Source organism: Brachyhypopomus gauderio, chromosome 11, assembly GCF_052324685.1.
Source record: "Brachyhypopomus gauderio isolate BG-103 chromosome 11, BGAUD_0.2, whole genome shotgun sequence".
NCBI lineage: Eukaryota > Metazoa > Chordata > Actinopteri > Gymnotiformes > Hypopomidae > Brachyhypopomus > Brachyhypopomus gauderio.
In genome coordinates, this window is record NC_135221.1 from 16,069,914 (window position 1) to 16,090,344 (window position 20,431).

General features: G+C 47.8%; 1 protein-coding gene across 2 annotated transcripts in view; it reads left to right on the forward strand.

The window, feature by feature from the left end:
• Window positions 1–20,431, forward strand: part of ldb2a (LIM domain binding 2a) — a 48,110-nt gene that overhangs the window by 11,273 nt on the left and 16,406 nt on the right. For both annotated transcript variants that reach the window (XM_077022356.1, XM_077022355.1), the window contains exons 2-3: window positions 383–485; window positions 19,148–19,320. In XM_077022356.1, coding sequence (XP_076878471.1) covers window positions 383–485; window positions 19,148–19,320 — 276 coding nt within the window. The remainder of the gene's footprint in view (window positions 1–382; window positions 486–19,147; window positions 19,321–20,431) is intronic.

A 20,431-nucleotide genomic window follows, 5' to 3' on the forward strand; every position in this document is an offset into this window, starting at 1 on the left:
TGGCCTCTCAGGTGCTTTTTCGAACTCGCGGTCGTAACCACGGCAGCGCAGAGCGAGCCAGAGCCGTCGTTACCAAAACGCTCCAGCGTGCTGTTATGCCCAAGAAAACGGGTCCACGTGCGAGTGCAAATTAGACCGCGAAGTGGGTTTTGTCTGTAAGTGATTTACCTATTACTGTCAGGGATGCCTCCCTTTATCCACAGCAGTGACTAATGAGGTCACCCGACCGACCCGCCGGGCTTCCTCAAAACATTTTAAATTCTGTCTGCTCCTTTTCCCTCCTTTTCCCTTTCTTTCTTTTTTTTTGAAACATTTGTTGTTGAAGAGCAGGTCATAATGGGGCTAATTAGCTCTCGTTAATTAACCCTCTCTCCCCTCCCAGGAGAGCGATAATCTGTGGTGGGACGCCTTCGCTACCGAGTTCTTCGAGGAGGACGCCACCCTGACCCTGTCCTTCTGCCTGGAGGACGGACCAAAGAGATACAGTAAGGAGACTACTTACTGTAGTTATTTGGATTATTATTATTCGGGCCATCTACAATAACCAGACAGTCTGCTAGCGAGACCTTTGAGCCTCCATACACCAGTCAGTTTATTTAGTCTTGTCTCGTGCATATACGTGTACAGTAATCAACTCTAGACCAGGTGTTGGCATGTGATATTCATCAGCCGCCCTGGCCACCGTGCACTGGTCAGTTTCTGTTCATGTGATCATGTGCCATTGTTGTGTGGAGGTCAGAAATAACACACAATGTCCACATGTCACAAAACAGATTTAAAGGAGACACATTTCTCATTTCAGTCCCCTGTTCTCTTTGAAAGAGATTTGAGGAAAGTACTAAGAAAACATTCCCAATTCAGCCTTTATAATTATACCTCAATTCAGCCTTTATAATTCTACCTCATCATTGTCTCCAATGTTGATTTGATATGCTAATGACCACACCTCTCATTGGCTAATGCAGTGGAAGTTGCAGTGAACTGAAACGATTCGCAGAGTGAATCGTTTTACCTGTAAAAACACAAATACACCACAACACCGGATGTTTCACTTTTCACAGTTTCTCACCTGGTGGACACGACAGGTTACATATGTTTGATCCGAGAAGAAAGAACCGGGTCATGTCTCCTCTACCAGTCCCGTGATATTGGCGGTGTCGTGGCTCGAGACGATGCAGGTGTATTGAGCACGGCGGTGGTGTCGTGGCGGTTAACTCACGCCGCGTCACTGCTGGTCTGGTTTGGAGTGGATGTCAAAATATGCAGCGATCAGCAGTCCTGTGTGCTCAGTCACTGACCACTGATGAAAGATTAGAGGACGACTAACTCCATTTCTCCATGCCGTATACGTGCTATTAACTCTAAGGGCACACCTGGAAGGCAGTTATAAAGAACTTTCTAATAAGGTGGCTGGCGGGTGTTTATTAGCCTAGGGGTAGCTGCACAGTCTTCAGATGGACTCCCTTGGAGAGTAGCCTGCCTCGTCCTGAAACGTTGTAGCTCCCCGGGCTGGAGTCCTGTGCAGTCTCACGCTGGACTCGCCTGTCACAGTGACCGTTCATCTCTGTCCTCTGTAGAGATTAGACTGCCTGCTAATACGAGCGAAGAGGCCGGTTAAAAGAAAAAGTCCTTTGGCGATTTGCATGCACACGTGGCTTAACGAACTACGGTGTCAGCTCGAAGTTGTGGTCAAGCCAGGGGATATTCGGTATTGACGAACCGCGAGCAGAAATGTTTAGACCAAGTACCTGCGGGAAACTTTACAGATCCCCCACAGTGAGATGCAGCACGGGCTTCATGAAGGCCACGGTTCAATGGTTTTATAGTTTTCCTGCCGTCTGTCACTTTTTTATTGTTTGTGTTTTTCTCTCTCTCTTTCTCTCCATCTCTGCCTCTGTGTCTCTCTCTTGTTGTCTTTTTGTTTCCCTTTGTGTCTCTCCTTCTCTCCTTCTTTCTCCTGATCTATTTAACCCTCTTGCTTTCTGCCTCTCTTCCTCCTTCTCTCCCTCCCTCTATTCTCTCTCTTCCTCCTTTTCTCTCACACTCCCTCTCTTTTCCTCTCTGTCTGTCTCACTCCCCCTCTCTCACTCCCTCTCTTTTCCTCCCTCTCTCTCTCTCTCTCTCTCTCTCTCTCTCTCTCATCTCTCCCTCTCACACTCCCTCTCTTTTCCTCTCTGTCTGTCTCACTCCCCCTCTCTCACTCCCTCTGTTTTCCTCCCTCCCTCTCTCTCTCTCTCTCTCTCTCTCTCTCTCTCTCATCTCTCCCTCTCACACCCATCCCCTCTCTCTCTTTTCCTCCCTCTCTCCCCACCCCCATTTCCTTCCCTCTCCACCTCTCTGCTGATTTGAGCAGTGTTGTCTCTCCGCTTTGAGTTCTGTGCTTTGCTTAGTCATGCAGATCGGGCTGCTTGTGATGGTGAAAAGAGCGTGACTCAACCCCACACTGCTTGTGATGTTGGAGTAAATATGACTCAACCCCACACTGCTTGTGATGTTGGAGTAAATATGACTCAACCCCACACTGCTTGTGATGTTGGAGTAAATATGACTCAACCCCACACTGCTTGTGATGTTGGAGTAAATATGACTCAACCCCACACTGCTTGTGATGTTGGAGTAAATATGACTCAACCCCACACTGCTTGTGATGTTGGAGTAAATATGACTCAACCCCACACTGCTTGTGATGGAGTAAATATGACTCAACCCCACACTGCTTGTGATGTTGGAGTAAATATGACTCAACCCCACACTGCTTGTGATGTTGGAGTAAATATGACTCAACCCCACACTGCTTGTGATGTTGGAGTAAATATGACTCAACCCCACACTGCTTGTGATGGTGGAGTAAATATGACTCAACCCCACACTGCTTGTGATGGTGGAGTAAATATGACTCAACCCCACACTGCTTGTGATGGTGGAGTAAATATGACTCAACCCCACACTGCTTGTGATGGTGGAGTAAATATGACTCAACCCCACACTGCTTGTGATGGTGGAGTAAATATGACTCAACCCCACACTGCTTGTGATGTTGGAGTAAATATGACTCAACCCCACACTGCTTGTGATGTTGGAGTAAATATGTGTGATGTTGGAGTAAATATGACTCAACCCCACACTGCTTGTGATGGTGGAGTAAATATGACTCAACCCCACACTGCTTGTGATGGTGGAGTAAATATGACTCAACCCCACACTGCTTGTGATGGAGGAGTAAATATTACTCAACCCCACACTGCTTGTGATGGTGGAGAGAGCGTGACTCAACCCCCACACTGCTTGTGATAGTTTAATATGGCTCAACCCCACACTGCTTGTGATGGTGGAGTAAATATGACTCAACCCCACACTGCTTGTCATGGTGAAGTCAATGTGACTCAACCCCACACTGCTTGTGATGGTGGAGAGAGCGTGACTCAACCCCCACACTGCTTGTGATAGTTTAATATGGCTCAACCCCACACTGCTTGTGATGGTGGAGTAAATATGACTCAACCCCACACTGCTTGTGATGGTGGAGTAAATATGACTCAACCCCACACTGCTTGTGATGGTGGAGTAAATATGACTCAACCCCACACTGCTTGTGATGGTGGAGAGAGCGTGACTCAACCCCACACTGCTTGTGATGTTGGAGTAAATATGACTCAACCCCACACTGCTTGTGATGGTGGAGTAAATATGACTCAACCCCACACTGCTTGTGATGGTGGAGAGAGCGTGACTCAACCCCCACACTGCTTGTGATAGTTTAATATGGCTCAACCCCACACTGCTTGTGATGGTGGAGTAAATATGACTCAACCCCACACTGCTTGTCATGGTGAAGTCAATGTGACTCAACCCCACACTGCTTGTGATGGTGGAGAGAGCGTGACTCAACCCCCACACTGCTTGTGATAGTTTAATATGGCTCAACCCCACACTGCTTGTGATGGTGGAGTCAATGTGACTCAACCCCACACTGCTCTTGATCAAACTCCCTCTCTTGGCTTTTCTGGACATCTGATGTATCCAGACATGAAGACATTTATTATGCAAACTGAATACGCCACTTGACTTCCTCAGTCTGCCTTAAAACCCCCCAGTGTTAATTGCTTTGTATGACAGTTCTATGGACCTGCAGGTTTTGGGAGAAGCAGCAAGTTGCATTTCTTGCAACATGTAATTGCCTAGAAACACAGTAAATGTTGTTGTCTGTGAATTTATATTATTGTTAAGGTTTTAGGGTTAGACATACACTTGAGCTGAAGTCCAACATGCTTGCCTGCATTGTGTTCTCTTTGTTGCTTAGAGGACACAGAAACTGTGTGACGTGGGTTGGTGTGTAATGTAGAGATATTGTGTGTGAGCAGATTGATGGGTTTGACTTTACTGTGTGGTTCAGGTCTGTGCGGTTCAGGTCTGTGTGGTTCAGGTCTCTCAATCAAACTCTGCTATGACTCATCTAGTCATGCTAAACACGTTCCATTTAAACTTTACCATTAACATGTTCTATGACTTTCTCTCTTGCTTACACACATTAGCTCAAGTACACGCACATTCATGTACACACACGTATACAATCAAATGTCTAGTTTTTCTGTTTATTATTTTCTGTTCATTTATTATTCATAAATATGATAATTTCATCTGTTAGTTCATATGCGCAGCCATGGTTACGTCAGTATTAAAAAAGGGATGTCCGAGAGATACCAGTTTATAAAGTATTTACTACTAATTCAGAGCAGCTCCATACATAACCCTGCGTTGTGCTCAATCACGGTGGACGCCTGATCTTTTCACATGCTAGGGTGGTCTCCTCTTTCTCTTCCTCATCAGCTCTCCGTCGTTCTCTCCCTCTCTCTCTCTTTTTCTCTATCTCTGTCTCTTCCTCTGCTAAGAGCCCTTTCATCAAGCACATCCCACTCTTCATCCTCTTCCTCCCTAAAATATCACTTACACACGTGGACCAGGAGTGCGTGTCCCTCTGCAAGGGCAGCAGGCCGTTGCTGGTCGTATTTGCAAACCTACGGCTTGTCGGTCACTGTGTGGAATTTGATATCTCCCAACCAATGCAGTGTTTTTCCTTTGGAAATGGAAGGGTCATTGCTGGCCTCATCCAACTGAAATTACTTTTCCTACTCTCTCTGCCTCCCTCTCTCCCTCCCTCTCTCCCCCCTCTCTCTGTTTTCTCTTTTTACCCACCCCTTTATTTTCTCTCTTCTCTCTGCTCATTTTGCTCTTAGACTCCCATCCCCCATTGTTTTTGTCCTCCTTTGCCACCCTTACTCACTCACTCACTCACTCACTCTTTTGCTCTCTCTCTCCCTCTCTGTCTCTCTTTCTCTCTCTCTCTGCCTCTGGTCATTTTCTTTAGCTCTACTCTATCTGTTGTGCATATACACAATAAATAGTCCAGTTACACTGTGTTTCTCCCTTTGTAACAAGCCAGTACTGAACGTATGTCCCACTCACGTGCTGACATTCAGTTCACAGCATGTTGAAAAGTGTGCTTCAGTTCATATATAATAAAATATCACCTTTCACTCTTTAAAGACATGCTAATCGGTCTTTTGTGTGTGTGTGTGTGTGTGTGTGTGTGTGTGTGTGTGTGTGTGTGTGTGTGTGTGTGTGTGTGTGTGTGTGTGTGTGTGTGTGTGTGTGTGTGTGTATTTGCCCTTGAAATGAGCTTATTATTTTCAGCATGAGTCATATCGCATCTAAAGAGCTCGCCTTGTTTTTGGGGGGGATAATGTGATGAAAAGTTTTTTTCTCACATGATGCAACGTCCCGGCAACAGTGACACGTGCTGAACCCCGGCCTTCCGACGGCGCGGACGCACATGAAACGGGAAGGCCGCCGATCCAGGCTACGCTCTCCCGCCGAAATGACCACGCGCGCGTCCCAGGCCCTCCCAGGCCCTCCCACACCCTCCCACGCCCTCCCAGGCCCTCCCAGGCCCTCCCAGGCCCTCCCACGCCCTCCCAGGCCCTCCCAGGCCCTCCCACGCCCTCCCAGGCTCCTGCACCAATGTAGATTACATTGGCCCTTCTGGTGGTCGTGTCTTTCAAATCCAACGTTCAAGGTCAGATTAGCGATAAACGTTAGCCACTTCTCGATCAGCCGTGAACGTGGTCGAGAGGCCACCGTGTGCGGAGGAGTGTGGGGAGACGTACCTGAAGGAGTTGAGAAGAGAAGGAGAAAGAATGTAGACAGGAGGAAGAGAGACTGAAAGAGGGAAGGAGGGAGGGAGGGAGAAGGGCAGCTATAAGAGAAGCATGTTAGAGAAGTGATTGGCAGTGTGAGGTAACTCCATAGTGTGTCGGTTCAGCAGGGTAGTGGTGTGGGTGTGTAGAAAAACATCTATGCATTTGCGTCTTCCTACTGCCATAGGGACATTTAATGGGTTTTACAGAACGTATAAAATTATGAGCATGTTGATGTCCGTCGTGCTGTTTGTGTGTGTATTTGTGTGTGTGTGTGTGTGGTGGGGGGGGAAGAGAGAGAGAGAGAGAGAGAGAGAGAGAGAGAGAGAGAGTTTGTTTGGACATTAGGAAAGCTCTGGAGAGATGAGATGGACCTGTCTCCTCTTTTTTCTCTCTCTCTTACTCTCTGGTACTCTCACTCTCTCTTGCACACGTTCTTTTGTATGCAGCTATGTGTATCTGCATGTGTGTGCATGTGTGTGTGTAAGTCAGTGTGCATACACAACACAGAGCTGACATGCATGTCCTTTTGTCCTTTTGTCCTTTTGTTCTTTTGCCATTCCTTCACCTTGGACGCCCTTGTCAGCCTGTATTTCTCATACAGTCAACTTTGCTTGATCTCTAGCATTTGAGCTCACTTAGATTTGGCTGCACTGCAAAGTGTGCAGCCTGTGTGCTCTCCGTGAGGTCCTGTATCCTCCCAGCAGGGCGGGGCCTCTCCGTGAGGTCCTGTATCCTCCCAGCAGGGCGGGGCCTCTCCGTGAGGTCCTGTATCCTCCCAGCAGGGCGGGGCCTCTCCGTGAGGTCCTGTATCCTCCCAGCAGGGCGGGGCCTCTCCGTGAGGTCCTGTATCCTCCCAGCAGGGTGGGGCCTTTCCGTGAGGTCCTATATCCTTTCAGCAGGGCGGGGCCTCTCCGTGAGGTCCTGTATCCTCCCAGCAGGGCGGGGCCTCTCCGTGAGGTCCTGTATCCTCCCAGCAGGGCGGGGCCTTTCTGTGAGGTCCTATATCCTCTCAGCAGGGCGGGGCCTCTCCGTGAGGTCCTGTATCCTCCCAGCAGGGCGGGGCCTCTCCGTTCCGTGAGGTCCTGTATCCTCCCAGCAGGGCGGGGCCTCTCCGTGAGGTCCTGTATCCTCCCAGCAGGGCGGGGCCTCTCCGTGAGGTCCTGTATCCTCCCAGCAGGGCGGGGCCTCTCCGTGAGGTCCTGTATCCTCCCAGCAGGACGGGGCCTCTCCGTGAGGAACCAGTATCCTCCCAGCAGGGCGGGGCCTCTCCGTGAGGTCCTGTATCCTCCCAGCAGGATGGAAGATCTGCGTGTCTCAGCAGTCAACACTGATATGTTTTAGCTAAGAACATGGCTGTCCAGATTTAGTAAATATGAAGTCATTAAAAAAAGACGAGCTATGAAGGGCAGCGTGCACTTTGGAGCTGAGAACCTTCCGGAAAGTCAACAAGCTCCATACGTCCGTTTTCATGCATAATGAAAGAGAGACACTTGTGGATTGACTGGAACAGAAACTCACATGTGTACATCCACATATATATATATATATATATATATATATATATATATATATATATATATATATATATATATATATAGCCTTCTGCACACCACCCACACACACGCACACACCTGATAGCTATGATAAATCTTAGAAATGCGTTATATTGGAAACATTAGATGGAAGTGTTGGAGCCTCGATGTGTGTGTGTGTGTGTGTGTGTGTGTGTGTGTGTTTTCCCAGTTCAGATGTATTAAAACTCTTCTCCCAGTGTATCTTATGCTCACATATGTTGTGGTGTGTGTGTGTGTGTGTGTGTGTGTGTGTGTGTGTGTGTGTGTGTGTGTGTGTGTGTGTGTGTGTGTGTGTGTGTGTGTGCGTGTATATATACTTGGTGGGTATGTAGTTTGACACCACAATACCACAATACTCGTCTCTCCTCTGGATCATGATCACACACACACACACACACACACACACACACACTGACTTTCTAGCTTATTTGCTTGGATAGATTGCCCCACCCGCAATCAAGTTTCTTAAGTTTCATGCTACTCAGAAATAGTTTCATTACAACCGTAATGATCTGATCTTGGTCTGACCTAGATCTGACCTAGATCAGACCCAGATCTGACACCCTCTCTCTCTCTCTCTCTCTCTCTCTCTCTGTCTCTCTCTCTCTATTCCTTTTTCTCTCATCCTCTAATATTCTCTCTTCACTATCTACAGTGATCTCTCTCAACACTCTCATTTCTCTCTCTCCCTTCCTCTCTCCCTCCCTCCCTCCCTCCCTCCCTCCGTGGCGAGGTACTGTCCCCGCAGGCCCTGTGTTAGGTGCGTGCGTGGCGTGTGAGTGTGAGGTTATCTAAACAGACCCAGCAGGAACCCTCCTTTCTGCCTCCCTAATTCACTCAGGAGGAATAAAGGAGGCGCACCGCGCGGCCCTCTCAATTGATCACAGCACAAAAGGGAGGAATTACCTGGGCGTGTGAGATTTCACGCGCTCCCTTTATCAGTGCTGGGAACAGGGGGCGGCATATCAATAAACATCATCCTGCATCCCACCGTGAAGTCCCGGTGACTCAAACAACCGACAGCATCATAACGGCAGGTGGGGTGTGCGTGGGGGTGGGGGGGGGGGGGGGTGTGTTGGCACGTCCCTAAAGCTCTCAGGGCAGCAGTGCCGCTCGGAGTTAATGTTCCAGACATGATCTGATCGCATCCACAGACACAGGCAGGGAGTGAGTTTCACGGGGCTGCGGGATCACGGCGGTTAAAGGTCGGCCCCGCGCTATTTCCATCCGAATGATGTTTGCGGGATGGCGCGTGGCATGATTTCACGGCCTGATCGAACCCCAGACTGAATCCTCACGGGTAACGCGTGTGATTGGCCGGGGTGTTGGTAGCGAATCACGACTGGCGGTGTTATTCGTTCGGGGAGTTTGTTTACAGTAGTTTGCTACGCGCGGTATCACGGTAACAGAATCGACGCTGCGATGTCAGGACCACCGGCTCTTTCGACGTGAGATTTTCTCTTGATGTTTGACCACAGAGCAGTCATGATGGGTCCCGAATGGTCGTCTAACCTATATTAGCTGCACCCCATGTTCTGGGCGGAGGGACGTTAAGCCGGGTGGTGCTGGAGTGGACGGTGGTGGTGGTGGTGGCAGCCCGGGGCTGATGCGTCCCCCATGGGCGTAGCTGGAGGAGGGAGTGGGCAGCACTGCTGAATTATGGATGGTGCTGAAGGAGGTGGAGGTGGCGGGGGGGGACGACACACACTCTCATGGGCATGCACACACACACACACACACGTACACACACACACACACACACGCGTACACACACACACACACACACACACACACACGTACACACACATACACACGTACACACACACACACACACACACACACACACGTACACACACATACACACGTACACACACACACACACACACACACACACACACACACACACACACACGTACACACACACACACACACACACACACACACACACACACACACGTACACACACATACACACGTACACACACACACACACACACACACACACACACACACACACACGTACACACACACACACACACACACACACACACACGTACACACACATACACACGTACACACACACACACACACACACACACACACACACACACACACACACACGTACACACACATACACACGTACACACACACACACACACACACACGCGTACACACACACACACACACACACACACACACACACACACACACACAGATTGAAAGCTCCACAGCATGCACACAAAGCAGCTTTCACTATCAAACAGACTAACCCAGAAAATCACCAGAAGGTATTAGTGAACAGACAAAAGCGCTGTACACCCCCCCCATCCCCCCCCCCCCCCCACCCCACCCCGTCCCCACGGCACGGCCAGCGAGGGGCGCTGGTGTGTGGCCGGGCGTGTGTGGTCGGGCGTGTCTTGAGGACGGTTGCGGGTGAGCGAGGCTGCCCGAGTGAGGGTGTGTCTCACTGGCTCGGGCGGTCTTCAGGGATTACTGCTGGAGAGGGGAGCCTGGAACCTCTCAGACATGCAGCTCTCTCTCTCTCTCTCTCTCTCTCTGTCTCGCTCTCTTCTCTATCTTCTCACACACACACTGACTCGTACTGTTTGACTCTGTTCTCTTTCTATATCATCTTTTTCCTTTTCTCTTTCCTTCCTATCCTGTAAACATTCAATTAAACTCAGTCCAGTCCAGTCCAGTCCAGTTCACTCAAGCTCAGTTCATTCCGTCAGTACCGCTCAGTTCAGTTTGATTCAGTTCTGTTCAACTCAGCTGAGTGCTTTGTGCTTGTGGATGCATGTTTCGAACAGTGATTTCACTATATTAGTTTTGGAGTTTTCATTGTCTGTATTTAATATAATAATGACTCTATAGCTTAGTTGACTCTAATTTTTGGATCTCAGACAGGGTCAGCGCTACAGTGTAGGTGTGTGACCCTTTGTAACTGTGTGACCCTTTGTAACTGTGTGACCCTTTGTAACTGTGTGAGTCTTTGTAGCTGTGTGAGCCTTCGTAACTGTGTGAGCCTTCGTAACTGTGTGAGCATTCGTAACTGTGTGAGCCTTCGTAACTGTGTGAGCCTTCGTAACTGTGTGAGCCTTCGTAATTGTGTGAACCTTCGTAATTGTGTGAACCTTCGTAATTGTGTGATTTCATAGCTGTGTGAGCCTTCATTGCTGTGTGAGTCTTCATGGCTGTGTGAGTCTTCATGGCTGTGTGAGCCTTCGTTGCTCTGTGAGCCTTCGTTGCTCTGTGAGTCTTCGTTGCTCTGTGAGTCTTCGTTGCTCTGTGAGTCTTCACTGTGAGTTTTAATAACTGTGTTAGTTTTCGTAACTGTGTTAGTTTTCGTAACTGTGTGAGCCTTTGTTGCTGTGTGAGCCTTTGTTGCTGTGTGAGCCTTTGTTGCTGTGTGAGCCTTTGTTGCTGTGTGAGTCTTTGTTGCTGTGTGAGTCTTTGTTGCTGTGTGAGTCTTTGTTGCTGTGTGAGTCTTTGTTGCTGTGTGAGTCTTCGTAGCTGTGTGAGTCTTCGTAGCTGTGTGAGGGGCCTTTTTCTGATTAACTCTTGTCATTGCAGGACTCTGTATTGACAGGAGTGGAGGGCAGTGTTTTTCACAAGTGTTACAGTCCTGTAACAAAGGACCTAACTCATCTACCTGTCTGTCATTTTCCTGTGCGCCTGTATAAAAATTATATTTTGCAAAATATCATCATTTCAGCTGGGTATTTCTCCCATTGGGAAATAGATGCTGTAACTAGTTCAAATAATCAAAATTAAATTCGACTTGGAATTTGAATGTGAATTTGTCATTTGCGTCATTTCAATGTGGAGTATGCCCTGTGTTGGTGCTCTAAGCTCAGTCTGCCTACAAGATCTGCAGTAGGTCTGTTCAGGGCAGGACTGCAGTGCTATGACCAGTGTAGACACACGATTTCCAGTAGGTATTTCTTTATGAAAAACGGTATTTGGGAATATTTCAAATTCTTTTCTAATTATTCATTTCTCGTCTTCACACCACACTCTTATTTGTATGATTTTCTACGTTTTAGAATAATTGTCAAGACATCAAAATTATAAATAACACAGGGAACTGCTGTAGCCAAATACGTTTCAGACTACCTCCTATTTTAGATTGTTCAGAGGAACCCGGAGAACCAGCCTTCTCCTTGATGACAGCGCTGTGCTCTCTGTGCGTCCTCTTCCCCAGTGATGTAACCATCTGGGACACCTTCCCAAAAACACAGAGGAGCTTCCAACATATGCTGAGCATTTGCTTGCTAAGGGGAAAACTTCTAAAAGAATTTTTGCGTATAAAACGGTTGTTTTGGGGAATAAATCCATGCGTCAACCACACTGTTTAGTCCCCTGAAACTCGGTCGACTTTCTTTACAGCACAGAACGTGTCCTACAGCTCAAGATCTTTTTGCTCCTCAGTTTTATGTGGGGGGAGGAAACGTTAAGGAGACCTTTTGAAAGGATCTTCAGTGTTCTCCTCTTGCCATTGCCGTTAACAGACGGCTGGCATGAATTAATTCTCCTTCATTTCGTTTGCTGTGTGTTGTGGTGGTGGTGGTGGTTGCTACCTTTGTTTCTGTTATACATATGTTTACCGGCGGAGTTCGGATATGGATACGGAAAGGAAGCAGTCGGTCTATAGAAGCACGTCTTTGCCCTGCTGACGATAGAGATGTCATCATTTTATCTTCCCTGCCCTATCAATTATTTTTATTTTGCGCAGAATATTTTGACTTCATAGATCAGGGTGCTTTGACAAAAGTTTGATAGGCAGAGAGTGAGAGTGGGAGAGGGAGAGATGGGGAGAGGTGTGTGGGGTGATAGAAAGAAAGAAAAAGAGATTGAATTAAAGTTTTATGACTGATGAATATTTCATATTCTGGGTGCTGAATTCCACATTCTGGCTACGGGTGCGGGCGTGTGCGTGTGCATATTTTGTTGTTCTAGTTATTTTTGATATGAGCCTATACGTTATAAAAACTTCATATGAAAATAAGCAACAAGTACGGCATATTTAATATTACGTCTGAGGCAACACATGCGAACACCAAAATGTGAACGCAAGGGAGAGGCCTCCACCTGGAAACAGGCCTCCACCTGGAAACAGGCCAGGGTTTTACTACATCAGCAGAGAACACCACCTTTTCACCTGTCTCCAAAAAACATACTTTATGAAACATAAAAAACATACTTTATACTTTATGAAAAACATACTTTATGCATTTAAATATATGTAAGTGGTCCTGTTGGCAAATTCATGCCTGTCCTGGTGTGGCTACGATACCGACGTACTGTCTCTTTAACCTTGGCACAGGAGGCTTCTTTAACCGGGAGATGAGATACCTTAACACCGGCTTCCTGTCTGACAGGAATACTGCTCACTCCCACCGTAATGTCGCCTGCAAATGTGTTCCATCAGTATCTAATCAGCCGATCAACATTTTCTTTATATTTGTTGTTTTTCACGTTTTTAATTCCATTGCACTTCTTTTCTGCTCAAGACGACAGAAAATAGAATTAAAAACATGAAAGCGGAGAAGATTCAAAAAATGGTTTACGTTGCCGAGGCAGAGGTCAAGGTTGCCCATTTCCCCGCAGACATAAATGGAAGAGTCTCTGTGTCTGTGTGGCTGTGCGTGTGTGTGCGTGCGTGTGTGTGGGGATGCGCCTGTGTGATTATGTTTGTGTGCAGATGTGTGGAACTGAGCTGGTATGCCTCTTTAACCCTTCCCAAGCCTAACAGACAAGAACAGCAGCATCGTGCATCGGTACCACTGCTCCTTCCCCGTCACCTGTCTCTCACAAACATGACGTGTTTCTCCCCTGTCTATGAAATATGAAGTTTTGACTTCATTTGAACACAATCTTGCATTACATCTCTGAGCTCCTAACGGGAGCTGAGCTACTGTCTGGTCCTCCTCGGCAAACATGCAGCTGGCTTCAGTTAGTGGTGCTTGTGAAGATTTTACATGATTAAAAATATCATCTGGTATTTTATGGGCACAGAACCACTTGCTAAAAGAGGTTAAGCTTTTTATTGATATCCAGTATGGACAGAACTGTTATTATTATTGTTGTTTTTGATGTTGTTGTTAATAATACCACCATATTACAGGCCAGCTACGCCTACTCTATATAATAAATACCTTCAAACACAATTAAATACAGTAAAGAAAGCATTTCCTCTTTCACACCAGGAACTGCTAAGCTTCATTATTCTCTGTGGTTGCCCAGTCAACAGCACCACCTTGCTGGGCTGTTCTGAGTTCACTTCCATGTTTGAAGTGATAGATAATCATCATCTGTTTAAAATTCAGTGTTTACCCCTGACCACCGTCCTGCTGCAGGGAGAACAGAGTCTAGTCACGGAAGAAGCGTTGATCTGCCTTCGCATTTCTGTGTGTGTGTGTGTGTGTGTGTGTGTGTGTGTGTGTGTGTTACAGTCCCCGGAGAGTTAATTACTGATGAGGAAGAGCAGCGTACTCTTCTCCGTTTTGTGCGCACGTCTTCCTCCTCTTCCTCCTCCTCCTCTTCCTCCTCCTCAGAACCGTGTACAGCGAATGGGAGTGCAGCTCATGCCTCCCGCAGGCCGTCGCCATGGGCCTTATTCACCCCGCGCCAAAAACTTTACGGCCGTGGGCCACGACCACAACACAGAGCGCAGCCAGACGCCGGCGTGTGCGCAGTGCCGCTGTCAGGCAGGCCTCACGCCGCCCTCTGTGCGATACTTTTCTCTTTTCTTTTTTTCTTTTCAGCAGCTGGAAGTTTTTAAAATGTAAATGCGAGCAAATGACAACAAAGCACAGTTTTGTAAACTGCGTCGTTGTCCATTTTTAAAACTCGTGCGCTGTGTCCTGTAGCTTTGTCATCGTTATTAATGAAACCCTGTTTATGAGGCTGCTGTGACAGTGCGTTTCGCCCCCCTCCTCCGCTCCGCCACCCCCCTCGTCACCCACCCTTCGCCACGCTCCCAGCATGCACTGCGCTACGGAATACTGCATCAGCTGCATAATCACACCAAAGTATCACCAGCTCCTACAGTATTCTCTCCTCCCCCACTCCTCTCTCTCTCTCTCTCTCTCTCTCTCTCTCTCTCTCTCTCTCTCTCTCTCTCTCTCTCTCTCTCTCTCTCTCTCTCTCTCTCTCTCTCCTTCCCTCTCTCCCTCTCACGTGTGTGTATGTGTGTGTGTTTCTTTTCTGGACGCTCACTCTCATTACCACCAGGACAGTTTTAATCCTGTGGTAATACTCCAGTACCTTTGCCTCCACACCGTGGCATTTTGGGTCTTTAATTGAGCGCCGTCTATAACTTGGACCGCAAATATAGGAGAGATGCTCCATTCATCCAAATGTTCATTCTTCGTCTCCACTTCTCCCCCTTCCTACTTTCTTCTCACCTCTCTCCATGTCTCTATTTCTGCTCTCCCTCTGCCCATCCCCCCCTCCACCTCCCTGTCTGTCTCTCCCTCCCTCCACACACTCATCCTCACCACTTCAAGCTGAATTCTTCCCTTTCCTCGTTTTGGCTCCGAGCTCTGGCATCTTTCCTGGGGCCCCCGCGCGCCGCCTGAATTAATGTGCCTAATTAACGCCACCTTAATTATTTGTAAATTGCGTGTTTGGGTACACATTACTTGAGAGGCATATGTTGCTCTGCGTGTTTGCCGAGACAAGCTACCGCATAATCCGATCTCCGGAGTACCGGGCTCTGTCGCGGGGCCAACCCGTCTGGAAGCGCTTCTGAATGCGCAGAAGAGACCTGGAGTCCCGTGCTGAACGGACCAGCGACACTACGCAGCTGCTCTTTTGACTCGGCACAACCGAGTTTGAAAGAAGCGTGGCCTGCAGGGCGCCCCCTGTGGAGAGTGGGGGAAGTTGCATCAGCCGTTGACTATAGCTACAGTCTACAGTCCTCAGGCATCACATGTGGAAAGAGACCCTGGAGGACTTGTGCGGTAGGAAACGGCTGTTTAACTCAGGTCCTAGTGTCTAAAAACCCTGCAGGGAAGTACCTGATATGACTAATTAAGATCTATCCATTGCTAAAGAGGTGTGGTTGTTGGGGGAAGAGGTGGAGCTCGACTGACTGTGATGTTTGATGTTTTTGTATCCCTCGAGTGTTCTGCCATTGCTGAAGGTCAAGAGGATATTTCAGTACCTCCAGAAAGTTCTGTCGTTTCTGGTTGCCCACGAAGCGACATCGGGATGACACTTTGATGCTTCCAGAATATTCCTATAATCGTTTTGTTACATATAAACCAACATGTGTTGCCATGAGCATCTAAGACAACTCTGGACAACTAGCAACTCGGCCAAGGATGGATGGTTGCTAGTGGTTGCTAAGAGCTGCTTGCCTACGTAAGTGTTGGGAAGTAAATGTTGTTCAGGGTTCTAAATTCAGCCCTGGAGGTTCACAGAACCGTTGGGTGTTTTCCTGCTTACAGTTCAGTTCAGCTTATCAGAGAGTTTTAGAGCAGTTTAGAATCAGAGAATCCTGACAGAGAAATGTGTGAGGTGTCCATTGTCCTTTTCTACACCCGTGCTTAATGTTAGGCTGTCGTCATTAGTAGCATAAAAAGTGTGGGGCATGTTGTTGGTCCTGGTGTTGGGTGTGGTGTTGGGTTTGGGCCTGGTGTTGGGCATGGTGTTTGGTTTGGGCCTGGTGTTGGGTGTGGTGTTGGGCATGGTGTTGGGTTTGGGCCTGGTGTTGGGCATGGTGTTGGGCGTGTTGTTGGACCTGGTGTTGGGCATGGTGTTGGGTGTGGTGTTGGGCATGTTGTTGGGCCTGGTGTTGGGCATGGTGTTTGGTTTGGGCCTGGTGTAGGGCCAGTGTGCCCTGCTCTATTAGGGCCTTTGTTTTAGGTTGGGGTGCTTGGGTGGAGGTGTGAAGGTGGAGGAGCCACGGCAGGTTCTGCAGCATTAGTCCCTTTCATTATTACTGAAAGACGCTGTTGCTCCGATACCCATGACTGACACATTGCTTCGTCTTTTTACACATCTGTGTGTGTGTGTGTGTGTGTGTGTGGCTGCCTTGCCACACAGCTTGGGAACGTAAGGAGGCAGTCAGGTGTGCCACTTATAACAACATCATCCTTCACCCCCACCCTCCTCCACCCCTGTCTGTTGTGCCCTGTCCTCCTTCATTCTTCACCTCAATATGCCATTTTCTCCTTCATAACCGTTTCATATTTATTTTAACCCCCCCTCATTAGCAGTCAGCTCCTGTCGTTGGCTCACTTTGTGTCTTAACCGCTGGGGAGACCTTCGCTTACGCGGGCGGCCCTGCTGGGGCTTGGCCCCTCCCCCTCGCTCCTGGTTTTCTTCTCTTTCTCCTGCTGCCAAGTGTTTATATGTTGATTTAGTAATGCCGGATTTTAGCCAATTTAAGAAACTGGCCCATTTGTAGGCATTTGATTTTCTCCGCTCGACAGCACGGTTTTAACCAGCTGCTGGTCTGAGGGACGATCTCTAAATGAAGTTCTTTCACTCTCACTCAGTCTGCCTGTCTGTCTCTCTCTCTCTCTCTCTCTCTCTCTCTCTCTTTCCATCCCCCCTGCTCTCTGTCTCTCTCTCTCTCTCCTTTCCCTCACCACTCTCTCTCTCTCTCTCTCTCTCTCTCTCTCTCTCCTTCCCCTTACTCTCTCTCCCTCTGTCCTTCTCTTTCTATCTATCTCTCTCTCTTTCTCTCTCCCCCTCTCTTTCTCCTTCATCCCTACTTTCTCCCTGTCTCCCTGCTTCCCCAGGGCTGACGCCGCAGTTGTAATTTCTCCCAGAGGGGAGTTTGACTGCGAGATGGATTATTTCTGCTTGAACTCAGATGCAGAGTTGCTTCAGACCACCAGTCCATTCAGTGGCAGTATTAAAATGATAAGTTGACGCTGCAGAGTGTCTCAAAATGGTACACGTTGCATGCCAGAGCACAGAGTGCCTGCACAGATTTGGGGCAGAGTCCTTCCTAGGAAAACAGTTGTTCACTCAATCGTATGTCTTGTTTTGTACATTTAAACGAAAATTACTATTAAACTCCTATTAAAACTCGGTTGAATTGTGGGTATTGGTCATTGTGAGCTTTGCAAGGACATTGGAAAAATTTCAGTGTGGGATTTAGCAAAGCAACTGTGATTGGCTATGCACACCATATGCAAAAGAACAAAATTTGGAATACACCTCATTAAAAGTTGCTAGTTTACTGATTGGCTGGAAGGAAATGACTTGTTTGACTCATTTGTGATTCGTGAAGAACTGAATATTTAACTGTTCGTGTTTCAGCAAATAGCGAGTTTTTGAAGCGCTCTTTCTCTTCACCTCTGCTTTCACGCATGAGTCATAAGTCAGATTTCTCTCACATCTAGCCCTAAGTCACTGAACCAGAGCGATGTTTTAAAAATGGGCACTGCAGGACTCATTTTAACCTCAGAAACTTCACAGAGCTTTTTATTTAGTTATCAGCTTCATGGCTTATTGTCACTACTGTGAATAGCTCAGACACTACATTGAAATGTAAATAAATGGCATTTAGGTGCATAGGTAAGAATTGACCAAAACAGTGGATCGTAAAAGTATGAGTGATTGTTATTAAAAAAGCCCTTCACCTGAGGTCCATTCTCAGTCTGACAACAGCAGGAAGGTGCAATTCATCAATGTGCAATAGCCCTCATTTAATCATGTAGTAGCACCACTGTGCTTAACGTCTCTTTGATCTTGTCAAACATTCATACCAAACCTAGCAGCTCATAACATTCCCCAAATTGGGTCATGCAAATTCTTAGAGGATTTTTTTTTGCAAACATGCTATTGTGAGATAACAGCGATCTTCTTTCAGTTAGAGCATAACATACACAATGAAACCAAATCCAGTGCTTCAAAGTCTTCTCGTTTTTTGTCTCGTTTTTTTCTCGCTTTTCTCACCGTCACTCAGGACCCCTCCCCCGTACTGGGCCCTGCAGTCTTAAACAGAAACACACCCTGATGGTTTGTGGCTGTGGCCGTTGAACAGCCCCAACTCTGAGTTTTTGTCCAGGCCTCAGTGGGCTGCTGTTTACCTGACGTCCCGTCCTTGCGTTTCGCACCGTTTCTGCGAGCAATCTGTACCACTGCAGCGGTTCACTGTGGCCATTCAGTCAGCCAGTCCAGCTGAGAGGCTAAGGGTGGTGTTTTGTCCGGATTAGCAGGAGTACCGCGTTGGAAACATCGAAGCCCTGGCAGAAGAAATGGTAGATGGCTGATAGCTATAGAAGGTCTTATAATGTGCAATACGTAAAATATTGTTATAGCAGATGCAACCTACTGTTCTTATTCGGAACAGAGCTCCTGTTTAGGGAACACTTTTGCTGAAGAATCTTTCTCCGTTCTCTGTGTTCCTCAGCCATCGGCCGGACCCTCATCCCCCGTTACTTCAGCACGGTGTTTGAAGGAGGGGTGACGGACCTCTACTACATCCTCAAACACTCCAAAGAGTCCTTCCACAACTCCTGCATCACGGTGGACAGTGATCAGTGCACCATGGTTACCCAGCATGGCAAGCCCATGTTCACTAAGGTACAGAGAGTGTGTGTGTGTGTGTGTGTGTGTGTGTGTGTGTGTGTGTGTGTGTGTGTGTGTGTGTGTGTGTGTGTGTGTGTCTGCTCCTCAGCAAAATAATGATGCTGTGCAACTTTGACTGTTCATAATGTGCATGGACTCATATGATGGTTACAAAACTATAACCACGACGGGGACACAGCCAGCCTGAGAGGTGGGTCGTCATGGCAAACGTTACCACGGCCGCTTGTGCGCACGTACCAGTGCATGTTTGCATGTGTCTGTTTGCTTGTATTTGCCAATTTGCGTATTTGTTTGTGGGTGTGCTGTGCACGCTGTTTCTTCCTCTCCATTTTCTGTGGAGTGACCGTGACGTTAAAAACTGGAGCTAGCTGCTGCCTGCGACTCTCTGCCAGTCTGCGCGGAAACACAGTAAACAAACGAATGCATCAAACAAGCACAAGAACGTGACACATGCACACACGCACACCATCGTTCCTTCTCATAATCACTTCCATTATTCCGCTCATTGTCGGGTTTCGGTAAGAAATTCGTTGTGAACCGTCTCACACATAGAGCCGTAGACGCCTCAGCTCGTGTGGCTTTACTCTACCGTAGACACCTCAACTCACGTGGCTTTACCGTAGACGCCTCAGCTGATGTAGCTTTATCGTAGACGCCTTAGCTCATGTGGCTTTACTCTACCGTAGACGCCTCAGCTCACATGGCTTTACCGTAGACGCCTCAGCTGATGTAGCTTTATCGTAGACGCCTTAGCTCATGTGGCTTTACTCTACCGTAGACGCCTCAGCTCACGTAGCTTTACCATTGACGCCTCAGCTGACGTAGCTTTACTCTACCGTAGACGCCTCAGCTCACGTGGCTTTATCGTAGACGCCTCAGCTCACTTGGCTTTATCGTAGACGCCTCAGCTCACTTGGCTTAACTCTACCATAGATACCTCAGCTCACGTGGCTTTACTCTACCGTCGACGCCTCAGCTCACGTAACTTTATTCTACCAGTTAATTTATCAGAAATAGGGTGCTTTGTCTTTCTGACCTCCTCTCTTCCTCTGATGAGAAACTCGGATTTCCCCCATCCATTTCAATATTTCAACAGCAAATATGA